The 15,380-nt window shown below is 34.1% G+C and overlaps 1 protein-coding gene and 1 long non-coding RNA gene across 2 annotated transcripts in view; one reads left to right on the forward strand and one right to left on the reverse strand.

The window, feature by feature from the left end:
* Window positions 1-9,611: 9,611 nt before the first annotated feature.
* Window positions 9,612-15,380, forward strand: part of LOC130052148 (toll-like receptor 4) — a 29,981-nt gene continuing 24,212 nt past the window's right edge. Inside the window, exon 1 of the mRNA XM_056156308.1 lies at window positions 9,612-9,676. Within this exon, the coding sequence (XP_056012283.1) occupies window positions 9,626-9,676 (51 nt within the window). The 5' untranslated portion in view covers window positions 9,612-9,625. The remainder of the gene's footprint in view (window positions 9,677-15,380) is intronic.
* LOC130052149 (uncharacterized) lies at window positions 11,531-12,549 on the reverse strand. Its single transcript, XR_008800527.1, has 2 exons — window positions 12,181-12,549; window positions 11,531-11,960 (listed from the first exon to the last, which is right to left on the reverse strand). It is a non-coding gene; the product is annotated as an uncharacterized LOC130052149 (long non-coding RNA).

Here is a 15,380-nt window from a genome sequence, read left to right on the forward strand (position 1 = left end):
ATGAAGTATTATTAAATGCTAGTCTCAAAAGAGAGCAAGTAACCAGTACTCCCATCGCTAAGGGTACACCTCCCCCTTTGACTAGGCTAGTCAATGCGATGAATAAAACCAGGGAAGAGTCAAGGTTACAAGGTAATGTTACAATGTCTACAAACCAATTTCAGAATCCAAAGTTACCTACATTTAGTGGAACCGACGAACCACAGAAAGGTGAGGTTAACTACGAAGTATGGAATTTTGAGGTGAAATGTCTTCAGAATTCAGGACAGTATCCTGAACATGTTTTACATCAAGTAGTGCGGAATTCACTAGAAGGTTTAGCTAGAAGTATGCTGGTATCAGTAGGTGAAAAAGCTTCTGTCAGGGACATTCTGAAGAAACTTGATGGTTTTTTGGAAATGTTGCATCAGGTGAGACATTGATGCAGTCATTTTATAATGATTGTCAAAAGGACAATGAGTCTATCATAGTATATGCTTCAAGGTTAGAAGATACCTTGTCAAAAGCTATAACTTTTGGTCACATTGATGCAGTAGCGAAAGATGGAATGCTTAGGAGTAAATTTTGGACTGGTTTGAATAGTCAACAATTAAAACAGAGTACTAGACATTTGTTTGACACTATTAAAAACTTTGAAACTCTTCTTAGGGAGATCAGGAAGGTTCAGTAGGAGGAGATATCATTGCAAGGCTCTACAAGAGGAATTAGATCCAGACCAACGGTTTTACATGCGGAGAGAGCAGAGACATCTACAGATTTGCATAATGACCTACAGAAGATGATAGTTTCACTTCAAAGGTTAGAACAGAAAATAGATGACAATTCAAAAAGTTTTCAACAACTGAATAAAAGGGTTCACCAGTTAGAAAACAATGCACCTGTACAAAGTCATCAGAAAATGAACCAAGGACGAGGCCAAAGTTATAACAATAGGAGTAGAGGTCATAATAGAGGCAAAGGTCGAGGTCAAAATTATGCTATCAAAACAGAACAAGCAGACTCTCAGTTAAAAGAGTAACCTCTTCTATTACAGGGCGAATGGAGGGGGAACGAGAGAATAGTAAAAGCCCTAATCAAAATTCAAATTTATTATCAAGGATGGTAGGTGAACCGAATGAGAGCAAAATATATATTAACGGAGTTGAAACGGAAGCCTTGATTGATACCGGTTCAATGATCACTTGCATGTCAGAGCAATTTTATAATTTGTTTGAAAATAAGCCTGTTTTGCGTGATATTGAAGATTTTGAATTGAAGGTCTATAGTGCTGAGGGTAGCGCATTACCATTTTCATGTTATGTAGAGGTAGAGCTTAAGATCCCTTTTCTATCTTCTAAACCAATTTATGCACCCGTTTTGGTCACAAAAGGAACGGAATATAGTAGTAAGGTTCCTATAATTGTGGGCACTAATATTATCAAAATATGCAAAGAGTTCTCACAATATGAGGATTTAGAGGTACCAGATGAGTGGGAATTAGCTTTTTCAAACTTAAGTGCTAGTGGGATTCCTGTCAAAACAACTAACAGATATTCTATTACGATTGGACCACATGAGGTTAAAACCCTGTCGGGATAGTGAAATCAGTGAATGCCAATAATGTAGATACAGCTATTACAGAGCAAACAGATACATTTCCAAACCAAAGTCTTTTAGTCTGTCCTAGGGTTGTATCTATTAAAAATGGTAAAACCTCAAAAGTTCCCGTGCGGGTATGCAATATGTCGGCTCAGGCTATTAAGATTCAACCAAAGTCTGTAATATGCAAGTTGAGTACCGCCAAAGTTGTTGATTCTTGGGAACCATCAAAGACAAATGCAAGTCAAGATATCTCAAATGTCAATTTAGTAGAATTAGGAGTCAAGGTTAATGAAACTAATTTGTCTGAGGATCAGGTAGAAAAGAGTTATGATTTCTTGAATAGGTGGAAACATATTTTTTCGACGTCCTTTATTGACATTGGAAGAACCGATCTAGTAGAACACGAAATAAGGTTGTCAGATCATACACCGTTCAAAGAACCATACAGGAGAATACCACCTGCAATGTATGAAGAGGTAAGGCAACATCTTAAAGAAATGCTAGAGGCCGGAGCAATTAGAGAATCTAAAAGTCCATATTGTTCGAATGTGGTACTTGCTAGAAAAGCTGACGGTTCTCTTAGGTTTTGTATAGACTTGCGAAAACTAAATAACAGAACCATTAAAGATGCTTACAATCTTCCTAGAGTGGATGAGACAATAGATACTCTTTTGGGAAGTAAGTATTTTTCAAATTTAGATCTTCGATCTGGTTATTGGCAAGTTGAGATCAAAGAGGAAGATAAGCATAAAACAGCTTTTTCATTAGGTCCTTTAGGATTTTATGAATGTAATCGCATGGCTTTTGGATTAACCAATGCACCCGCTACGTTTCAGCGATTAATGGAGACTTGTATGGGTGAAATGAATCTTAAAGAGTGTTTAATACTATCTATTTTGTATTGCTTGTAGGAGTTGTGAGATTGATCGCTGTTCGTTGTCTTCACCTTGCATTCTTGTCTTTTCCTCTACATTTGAAGAACATTTAGAGAGATTAGAGGGTGTATTCACTAGATTAGAAAAACACAATTTGAAATTAAAACCTTCCAAGTGCGAGTTTTTCAAATCGGAAGTAAAATATTTGGGACATGTTGTCTCAGAAAATGGTATTCAAACGAATCCTGAAAAGATATCGGCTTTGAAAACCTGGCCAGTCCCTAAAAATATTAAATCATTACGTTCCTTTCTAGGATTTACTGGGTACTACAGGAACTTTGTCAAAGACTATGCAAGGTTAGTAAAACCCTTGAACAATCTTTTGGTAGGACATCCAACAAATAAAAAGGCGAAATCGTCTAAGAGAAAGAAAGTACCATGGATATGGGGTAAGGAAGAACAACAAGCATTCAATAGTTTGATAGAAAAACTTACTTCACCCCCAATATTAGCGTTTGCGGACTTTACCAAACCTTTTATTGTCAATATAGATGCATCCAAAGATGGTCTTGGTGCAGTTTTATACCAAAATCAAGGCGGTAAAGACAGAGTAATTGCGTATGCCAGTAGAAGTTTGCGACCAAGCGAATGTAATTACCCTGCCCACAAGTTAGAATTTTTGTGTTTGAAATGGGCATTGTGTGATAAATTCCATGATTATCTGTATGGAAATACTTTCCAAGTCTATACAGATAATAACCCATTAACGTATATTACAACCACAGCCAAACTAGATGCAATGTCGCATAGGTGGTTGGCATCCCTTTCCAACTACAATTTCAAATTGATTTACAAAACTGGTAAATCTAATAGAGATGCTGATGGGTTGTCTCGCAGATCTACTGAAGTCTTTCCTGATGTTATTAAAGCTTTTACTTCTGCTGTTTTGGTTGAGAAGGAGGAACTACCACTCGCAGAATGTATTGTTTTATCCCAGAGTGCAGAACTTGAAAATTTCAAGGATGATATATCACAAGATGATTTTCGAAACATAGACTGGATAGAGGAGCAAAGGAAGGATTATTCCATCAACAGAGTTTTAGATTTACTTAAATCAGGTTTAAGACCTAGTGGTAAAGAATTACAGAAAGAAACTTATGAAGTTAGAGATTATTTGAAAAATTGGAAGGATTTTGAAATAAGAAAAGGTATTCTATACAGAAACACTTCAGTAGAAAGCTCAAATGTTAGGCAGTTAGTCTTACCTTTCCAGTTCAGAGAAACAGCTTTCAAGGGAATACACAATGATGCAGGTCATCAAGGTAAGGATAAAACTTTATGGTTAGCGAAACAGCGATTTTATTGGAGTGGAATGGATAAGGAAATCAAGGATAGAGTTGAAACATGTGGTAGATGTGTGAGGAGAAAAACATCAGAGATATCTAGAGCTAATCTGGTAAACATTCAAAGCACAAAACCATTAGAGATATTATGTATTGATTTTTTGACTCTAGAAAGGTCAAAAGGTGATTTTGAAAATGTTTTAGTCATTAGTGATCATTTTACTAGATTTGCTATGGCAGTTCCTACACGCAACCAACTTACTAAGACAACAGCAAAAGCTCTATTCGAAAATTTCATTTGTCATTATAGTTTTCCTGAGAGACTACATTCCGATCAAGATAGAAATTTTGAAAGTAAAGTCGTCAGAGAATTATGTAAAATTGCTGGTGTCAGTAAGAGTCGAACTACACCTTATCATCCAATGGGTAATGGTCTTGTGGAACGATTCAATCAAACCTTGATAAAAATGTTGGGAACTTTAGAAAATTACAAGAAGGAAGACTGGAAATCATATATACTTCCTTTGGTACATGCATATAATGCAACAAGACAAGACACCACAGGATTTTCACCTCATTATTTAATGTTTGGGTGGCATCCTAGACTTGCTGTTGACGCATTTTTAAATTTAGATGACTCAGATACATCAAAACCAACTAGTCGTGCAAATTATGCAGAAAAACGTAAGAAAAGACTAAAGTTTGCATATAATGTTGCCAAGAAAAACATAGAGAAAAATAATTCCAGGCATAAGCATTACTATGACAACAAAGTACGTTATTCCAAATTAGAGATTGGTGATCGTGTCTTAGTCAGACTTTTAGCAAAGAAAGGGAAAAGTAAACTATCAGACAAATGGGAAAAGGATCCTTATGTCGTCTTGGACATTCCAAATGACGATATTCCTGTGTACAGAGTTCAAAGATCATCTGGCAAGGGTCAATCTAGATATTTACTTAGAAATTTATTATTACCCTTTATGTATCTTTCAGATGATGATTGCGCTTCAGAAATTCCCCAAACTGTTTCCAAGCGAAGTAAGTACACTAGGAATACAACATAGAAGAAACAAGAAAGCGGGAGTATCAGTACCGATAGCGACTCAGAATCAAGCGATTCGGAGAGGGATCAAATTGTATTTGTTTCCAAACCCGTATCATATACGGATAGAAATGTCTTAAACACTTCAGGTGTTAATCACAATACTTGTCTCAATAGTTCAAGTGAACATATGGGATCGGGTGATTTAGGGACAATCTATACTTTTAGTGTTGATGATAGTAGACCCTCACTACAGCAAGAAACATTTTCTTCTGTTGAACTTCAGAATAGCTCTAACACAAATTCTTTTGCAGATTATTCGAACGTAAATATAAATAATCCGTCAAGAGATAGTGAATCGAGCCGGTCTACATTCAGTCCACAAATCCGTCGCTCAGATCGCGTACGAAAACCTCCAGATAGATATGGAGAGTGGGTTGTAGGTGAACAAACTGCGCAAGTATGGTATGTTTAGGGGAGAATGTCACAGGATGAAACAGTCTAGATAGTTCTAGGATATTTCGTACTTATTCATATGATTAGTTAGGAATTTAGCTTAATTTATTTTAAGTGGATTAATCATATAATTTTTCAGAGCAGAATCTGATCCAATTTTATTTATGACATTACAATGTGCACTAAAACTGATTATCTTGCATGTTGCGGCCATGAGTATTTACATGTTGCAGCTTCTGTTATTTGATCTTCTTATTTACAGAAGAGGATTCCTTTCCAGATCAGTTGCATTAGTATTATTATTAATATGTTTATTTAATTGAATTTTATTACAGTCCTGAGTTCTGATCTTAGAAATGTCAGGAGACATTTTCTCTAAGAGGGGGAAAATGTCACAGGATGAAATAATTCATATTTAACATACTAATATAATTTCATTACGTTACTGATTTCATCGTAAGTCGTTTCATTTCATTCATATTCATGGGGATGAACGCTGATTGGTAGAGAGAGAAGTGTGAAAGGTCAGTATGGTTTGAGTGTAGTTGTGAGTATCTTGTGAGTTGTTTTACTGGTTTGGTGCTATATAAGCAAGATTCGCGCCAATTCCAGAAACTAACCCAGCAACACTCCATACCCGGACTGAGTGACTTATTATTCACATATTGTCACATCAAAGAAACTAAGTTTTACTGCAGTTTCTGTTCTTCCGAGTTTACGGTAAGAGTTTGAATTTACTATATGGTAAATATTTATCTATTACATTAATTTATAAATATTTTGTAATCATTATTTTAATATAACTAAAAGTGTGAATGATAGAGTGAGAGAGAACTTAATTACATGTATTTTACATATTTTTAGATCATCCTTCAGAATTAGGATATCACAATAAAGAACTTTAGAACCCGAACCCCAGTGTGTTTTGATTTAAATACATGACGGTTACATAATTTTTTGATAATCTTGTCGACTTATTGCATAATTGTGCACATATAACTGAACTGAATATTGAAATGTCCTTACATGAGATTAAATTTAATATTGCAGATGCATATCTTGTTTCTAAATTGAAACATGCAATCCGATAAAGGATAGTACGTTTATGGAAATTATCTTGGGCTGGCTTAAATATTCTTCTATAGAAACACGAATGTAATTTTCGTTTTATTTCAGTTTGATATATTTGTATTTCCAGGGTACTGCGATCTTCGTGTAGTATTGACACATTTCTCTCGGATTTGCCAGCTTTGTATGGTCTTTAGCCTTTACTGAAATACAACGATCGTACTACATTTGAATATGAGCAACGGATTTTAGAGATACATGTTCATATGTGTACTGATTGATAAACAATCCTATAAGGCCTACTTCTTTAACAGCTATATAAGAAATCTCAAATAAATAAGATGTATCAAAATTGTATTTTGAACTAAATGTGAAACTAGTAAATTCTTATTTTCAGTATTTACTATATAATCACGAGTCATAAGTATTTCACATCACATTTGAATAAGTAATGCAAAGCGGAAATATGCTACGTACTAATGTGTTGCATTAAAAGCATGTTCGTTATTCCACTGAAAATCTAACAAATAAATAGAAGAAAATCCTCCTGGTCAGATATTCAAATCAATTATATTATTACAGTGGCGGATTTATAAATTATATTATTACAGTGGCGGATTTATCAATTATATATTATTGATATGTCGGTGGTTAAATTTTTATGATTTCATGAACAATTTTATAGGACTTCTTATGCATGAAATATTTATTTCAACTATTATCTTTCAAATCGGTTATCAGTATGAACTTTCCTACAAGCACAGACTGAATCAATTTTAATCATTTTAATTTACATTTTTTATGAAATGTTTTGCTAATACAGTTTTAGTACTATCTGTCATATAGCCGTCATAATTTACTTTTATTACTTTTAACGAGTCATATAATTTTCATTGCGTGCAGCACTTTAGAGTGATTATTGATAATCATATAAGGCGCTAAATAAATAAATAGTATCATTATATGTAGGTGTCCCCCTCTTTTCTGTCCACCAATAAAAAAAATTAGTAGGACAACAACAAAAGCATAAGATATTAAAAAAATAACACATACAAACAAGTTCATCAAGATAAACAAATGAATTATTTGTTGATTGCATTATGTTGTTTATTCTTTATTACCTCTATATACCTTTCTAATTCAAAATTCATTTTGAATTTGCAATAAAAATCAAGTTTGCTGTATGATGACGTGAGGAGCGTCATGCCTGCGTATACAGTGTAGTTACCCTTTACTCTTTAGACAAACTTTCAAATAAAACATTGTTTCCTACACCTCAATACAACAATACATAGCGAAAACCATATCCATATAAAATTGATTTTACCTCTGTTGCCCAGCTGCCTTTGTAGCTACCTATATTGTTTAAATGGAGTAATAAGTAATATCTCTTAGAGTATCTTGTATCTTTAAGTTTCTTAGGATATTGTACCATGATTTGTTGTCTACCTAGTGCCCCCCCCCCCCCAAAACAACTGGTTCAGGGGTATTATTTTTTAAGTTTTACGCCCTTCTACAAAAGTATGCACATATTTAATACATTTAGATGTTTCGAATACCCATAAGGTAATATGGGTACATCAAAAATACAAAATATTTGTTCAATTGACACACTATACAACTTCATAAATCTTCAGACAATAAGCAATGCTTTTTCTGCAGACACACATAAAGATTTTTTGTTAACTCCCTTGATATTGTACTTATAAAATGTAGTCCTATACTTCTGGTGGACTGTTAGTCCCCGAGGGTCTCTACAGCCCAGTAGCTAAGTACTTCGTTACTAGCTTGAAAATACGGATGTATATTTAATTGCTGTTATAAAATTTAGAAATTCATTTCAAAATTAAGGATTATCTCCCTCATGCATAGCTCTTATCCTTAGACGAATTTGACTCCACTTTTTTGGCACGCTGTTTTTGCCTATAATAGCTCTAAAACTTCATTGTTATTTCGGATTTCAAACATTTCGGTTGAGCATCACTGAAGAGACATTATTTGTCGAAATGCGCATCTGGTGCATCAAAATTGGTACCGTATAAGTTTTACATAGTATTGTATTATAAAATTACACAATGTTTATTTCTCTTCCATCAATAGTCCATTTCTCCAATTCTTTATAACCTCTTCCCGTCTAAATACCATGTTTATCTTTGTAGACTTATTTTCATACCATACTTGCTACATAATTTTTCTAGCACTTTAATTTGATTTTGTAGATTGATAATAGAATCTGCAAAATTCACTACATCATCTGCAAATAGTAACTGCATAACATTTGGGAGAGCTTAATCAACATATAGAACCTAATGTCTCGAGCAAACTTTGAATGAATAAGATCTTTCCTGATACAGTGCTAATTTCACTTAATGCCTGTAACAAACAGAAACGTGTAAGTCTCATCTTTGTCTTCCTTCCACTAATTCATCCCCAGAAACATCGGACCACAAATCCAGTTTTAGATCTAATTTGGGTGTGTATGAGGTCGGCCATTTTCTTTTTCCATATCTGGTATATCTCACAAAATATCATATGTGCGTACTGTCCTTAGACTCTCTGTATTTATGCTTTCTCTGTCCGATGAGGACATTTTCACTATAGAAAGCTTACATGGGAAATAGAAATAAAGTGAACTCTTTTTCAAATCTATAACCTGGTACTGTCCATTAATTTGAACAACTCCTTTATTTTTACCATTTTGTTGTTATTTATTGTGAATACGAATACCCCCTCCCTCTTCAGACAATCAAATGTGTTACATGCAAGGTGAAGATAACGAACAGTGATCAATCTCATAAATCCTACAAACAATACAAAATAGATAGTTGGGCAAACACGGACCCCTAGACACACCAGAGGTGGGATCATGTGCCTAGGAGGAGTAAGCATCCCCTGTTGACCCTCGGATTATCCAATACAAGACAAACATTCATTTTAAAAATCGGCATTCTACAAAGTATGTCTAAATAGCATTTGATCCGTCATTTTTAGAGCAACGAACCACTCGGTGTTGAAATTGCTTTGCGAGTTGCAGAATTGTCTGCTAAAAACTTTTATGTTCCATTCTGGTCATTCATTTATGAATAAGCGCAGTGTAAATTGCGAAAATTTAAAAACCTTTTTAAAAAAAAAGTTTGCTAATGCATACATAAGAAAAACAGGATACCGGTATTGCATAATATCTTTTAAAATGTAAACTGATCTTCAGTTATATTCCCCAGTGGAAGGGTCATTGGTTTTGGAAACCCAACAAGAACAACATGGAGATGACGAACTTTGTCCAGAAAATTTCGTGTAAATCCATGGTTCAGGTAAGCTAAGTATAGTACAGTGTATTTTTAATCACTTAATGTGCCATTGCAGAAATGAAAAGAAATCATTCAGAGTAGGTTGATTGTGAAGTAGAGATGAAATAGATACAATAGTTCAAGGCTTCAACTTTATTAATGGCGAACTTCGTGGAACGGAGGTATTTCGGTTCGTGTTTTAGTTTAGAATGCATCTTTCAAAACTTTCCAATATATTTTAGAGCTTTTAGTCAATAAAACTGGTGATATTTTGTTAAAACAGTTTATTATCGCTACATTATTTATATTGTTAACATCGTTTTTAATTCATGTAAAACTGATACGGTACCAATTTTGATGCACCAGATGCGCATTTCGAAAGATTATGTCTCTTCAGTGATGCTCAACCGAAAAGTTTGAAATCCGAAATAACAATGAAGTTTTAGAGCTATTATAGGAAAAAACAGCGTGCCAAAAAAGTGGAGTCAAATTCGTTTAAGGATAAGTGCTATGCGTGAGGGAGATATTCCTTAATTTTGAAATGAATTTCTAAATTTTATAACAGCAATTAAATATACATCCGTATTTTCAAGCTAGTAACGAAGAGTAGTATAGACGGCTGTATGGGGTGGGTAAACAATAGACCTATTCTTCTCGAGAACAATAGAAGGGGTCATATTACAACCTTGACCTACTTAAGGACAATAGATGGATGACGTCATAGGCTAAAACTAGCTGGAAAAACCCATGTCTATTGTTATCGAGAACAATACAAAGGGAGTGGGATCGAAGATCAAAGGGGTAGTATAAGGTGGGTAAACAATAAAGCTACTATTCTCAAATAACAAAGGACCCGAGTCTGGAAATTTCGAGGGAATAAGGGTATACGATCGAGATCGAAGATCAAAGGGATTGTATATGGGGGGGGGGGGGGGTAAACAATAAAGCTATTATTCTCAAATAACAAAGGACCCGAGTCTGGAAATTCCGAGTGAATAAGGGATACGGAAAAACCTAACACGGTCTTTGTAAAATTCCGGTAACGTTAAACCAAAGTGGCGTATATGCATTGGTAAAGATATGGTAAAACGATGAACGGAGTTACGATAAAGTGCATGCAATTGTTCACGGGATGACAAAAGCTTTCAATCCCGTAAAACGATCGAATGCGTACAGTGACACCGAGAAAATAATTTTATTTCTCGTTAGATCATCGATGGAGCGGATCGCATCAGATAATCCAAGTGACTCCGAGTGAAGAAACTTGACACTTATTGTACTTTAATGCATCGATGGATATACCTGTATCTATCAGAGACTATTCTCATTCCGATGAACATAAGAAATAAAAAAAAAAACAAGTACATTCTGAAAAGAAAAAGTTTTTATTTTCAAAATAATATTACTATGGAGTGACAAGTTTTTTTTGATTTGCATCTAATCAACGAAGAGATTCCATAATAATTAATTTTACTATTACTTTACAATCATCAACATTCAAATTTGATACGAAATACACGAAAGAAAAAAAAAAGAAAAAATTACACCGTGTTTTAATTTGACACGTAAAAAACTCTAGCCACATGATATTTTCGACATTGAAGTCGTATTCATGTAACGAAGCATCTACCTTGAGTGTTTCTTTTCAATCAAAGTAAAACCACATAGATATGGATCACGAGCTGATACATCTGTCGTTTACGGTATATCAAAAGTTTTCAATTCTGATATTTGATACGAATTAAACACAAATGCGAGTAGTGTCCCCGAGAGAGGCATCTTGAGGTGACATTTTAAATGAACTTCACGTGGCAATCAATTCACCTTGTGTATTTGACAGAGAGATTACCCAGTCAATAAACGAAAACAAAACAAGTAGTCATTGTTATCTATGTCTGTGAATTTTAATGATTGATTTAAAAACTAACAAAATGAAAATCTGTAAACTCGATCTGAAAAAAAAACAACTTTAACAAAATTATTTTAAAGAAAAAAACACTTTGAAAGATATACATAAATATTTTATTAAAATCATCTATTCAGCAAAAAATCCTCTCCAACAACAAGTCACATACATATTATCATATAATACTTAAAGTTGCATCCTTTTACACCATATAAACATTGGCTGGTCTATATATTAAAATTTGAATTAAAGCACATGCATTTAGGTATGACTACAAGGCGATCTTGCTTGTCTGTAAACATGGGTTTGCAGAGTATGGTGGAACAATCTGCATTGCAACCAGAAAAGGAGTGATCTGCCCTGCTATGAAGTTTGCGAACAAAACCTTTGCACCCATGACATCTGAAATAATTACCAGGAAAAAACCCCAATCAAGATATACGTTTTTACTAGTACATTAAGGCTACTTTGTAATATAAAATTCAGTACAGCCTTGTGCGAAATACGCATCACAAAGTCTATTGAATACTGCACTATATAGACTACATAATGCATCGCTATAGAGAGATAGATTCGGATAGCCTATATTATCATAGTTGGAAAAAATATATATTTGACGTACCTTATTGCATATTGGATGCTGTCCGCGAGAGGCAAAAATCGGTAATGTCCGATTGTTTGGTGATGACACTATCATCGTTGTGATTCACGTTTGTGAAAAGGATATGTCAATTTGAAATCCGTCTTCCCGATTAATTACTATCAAAACATGCTTCGCACTGTCCGATAAGCACCCCGACACAGGCAGACCAGGTAAATTACACCACCCCAAACCATGCGACACAGGTAAACAACCATGGCTGACTATTGTTCCGATTTCTGATTGGCCAGTTCAGAAATGACGCGGGATTTCATTCCGGTTGGAAATGGGGGTTTGTTGTCATAAAATGGGGGATATGTTTAGAAAATCGGGATTTCGGGGTGTTTGCCATCCCGATCGGAATATCGGGATTTCCCTTTTCAACTGCTTCAAATCGGGAGAATCCCGAACAAATCGGGAAAGTTGGCATGCATGCCCACCCAAACGATGAATGAGGTACCGCAACACCCATACCATATGCATCGGTTACTAAAGAAATAGAAAGTAATTATGAATGAAAAGTTTTAAATTTCATCAAAAAAGTATTCTTGATATGAAGGACACGCAATACTGTAACCCCCCCCCCCCCTTCCCTACTCAATTATGAATGAATGTCAGATACTTAATATTAAAAATATACCTTAAATTATTCATCATTGATATGTTCTCTATTTTTATCCTTCATCATCAATGAGATTCCCTCTTTCATTACTAGTGTATAGAACACACATTTACGCACATGAACATGAAATAATGCAACAGCATCTCATGGATATACAGCTTTTATAAATAAAATAAAATACAGATTATGAAGACAAATAAATAAAATAAATTTTAAGTAAATAAAAACCATGCGATATGATTGATAAGATCTGAGTTGAATGGAAACATCAGAATATCTCTCACGTCAGGAGCCAAATAATGAAACTCTTCATTTTATTATTATTATCATTTCAATTACGTTGAATATCACATATATTTTAGAAAAGATTAATATAATTAAAGTTGTTATAAACAATAGATGAAGAAAAAATGTTATGCATAAATCTCCGCTACGGAATTATTCATCTGAAACCTATTCAAGCTGATGTCATCTAACATTTCTCTAACTTTTTTTCTATTTTCCAAGACTTTCTTTTTATAAAAACATATGCATGTTAAAATAAATAGAGGAATAGCCAACAAGCTTAAGAAATAAAAACCGAACTGTGTACTTTTATCACTGTTTATGTGGGAAATGGTGGTCCTGTCACTTTCGTTGACCGGGGTGGCTCGGATAGATGAGGATGGGTTTTCGCTGGTGATGATGTTGGTCACGATTGGTATATCAGTGATATTGTTGTTGGTTAGCGATGTAGCGTTAATGATGTTACTAAATTTTTTGGTAATATTTATAGACTGTCTAGTGGTGTAAGATCTATCAGAAGTCCTAGTATAGTTTTATATTGTGTCTGTTGTTATGGTGTGTATTGTACTGGGGTCAGTAACATGTGGTGTTTGAATGTAGTAGTGTCTGTAGTTACAGCATGTAATGTTGTAGTCTCCATAGTATAGGCATCTGAATAGGGGGGATAAACAAAAGAATGATGACGTCATCCATTGTTCTCGGTGACCTACTTTACGGGTCTATTGTTTACCTGGGTTTTTCCATCTATTTTTAGATATTATATTGTTCTCGAGAACAATAGAAAGGGTCATATTGCATCCTTAACCTACTTAAAGGATCGATGGATCGAAGATCAAAGGGGTCATATAGGGGGGCTAAACAATAGAGCTATTGTTTGCAAATAATAAAGGACCTGAGTCTGGAAATTCCGAGTGAATAAGGGTATACGAATGGGATCGAAGATCAAAGGGATTGTATAGGGGAGGGGGGCTAAACAATAGAGATATTATTCTCAAATAACAAAGGACCCGAGTCTGGAAATTCCGAGTGAATAAGGGTATACGGAAACACTTGACACGGTCTTTATAAAATTACGGTAAATTTACTATTTAAAATTTTGGTTAAGTGGGAGAACAGTTACGTTTCAATTGCATCAGTACAGGTACAATAAAAAGATGATTGAATATCTCGCATATGTATTACTTGACTGAAAGAGTCAAAATTCACGGTGCATGGATATATTTAAATACCCGTATTCATTTTTTAAAGACGTGTTTCAACTTGTTTTTGTTTGATTATTTACTGGGTCGAGAGGAATTTAAAGGTCTGTTTTCGCATGTTGCTCATTGTTAAACTCAATTCAATACCATTTACTGTATAGAAAATGCGTGAAAGGTCCTTTAAATTTACCTATCGTATTTTAGGTTTACTCATTCGAATCTTGCAAGTCTTTACTTGTACAATTAAATGACATTTATCAATGTCATGTTCTATGGAGCACCAAAACAAAATCATGTTTTCCCTCGGATGCAATTTTTTAGGCTAAATAAAATCGTCTTTTGCTTTAAGAAAATTTATTTTAAAAAATTATCACATCACAATAGTCTTTGAGACTTTGACAAGTATGTAAAATACCTAAGTGATGGATTTAAAAATAACCTGTGAACTTTTATGTAAATGTTTTTATTCTTAAATTGTTTTTCAACTTCAGTAAATATTTTGAAACATATTTCCTATTCTAGTAGTCTGAACAGTGGAAATCTCTTTTACCGAAATCACTTCTATATTATTGTTTGAAATTATACGAATGGATTTTCTTTAATTACTCAAAAAGTATAATTTACTATATATGATAAAACATTTGTAAAGTGGGAGTACTGATACAGTTATTTACAATTTCGAAAATAAGTTTGTAATTTAAAAATGACACCATTGCGTCATATTCTCTCAAGTGCCTTTGAAAGGTCACCGAATATCATACCATGATTTTTGTTCTTCGTCAATACCGTGTACGATACTACGACTCGCATGATACGTTTCTAATAATTCATAAACGGTAAAATATCCTGGTCGGAATTCGGCTTCATATCGATGAAATAAATCATTACTATGGAAATAATTATGTAAATGTTTTGAAAACGATTATCACCATGATTTTACTAATGCATGATAACAGCAAGACATGCCTCTATAATTAGATACTATCGATGGGTCTTCCATTACAAAAAGAGCAATGACATGTGCAATATTCCTAAAAGATAAGAACATATCTTCTGACAATGACCTATTGAATAGC

This window comes from Ostrea edulis, chromosome 2 (genome assembly GCF_947568905.1).
Source record: "Ostrea edulis chromosome 2, xbOstEdul1.1, whole genome shotgun sequence".
Lineage (NCBI taxonomy): Eukaryota > Metazoa > Mollusca > Bivalvia > Ostreida > Ostreidae > Ostrea > Ostrea edulis.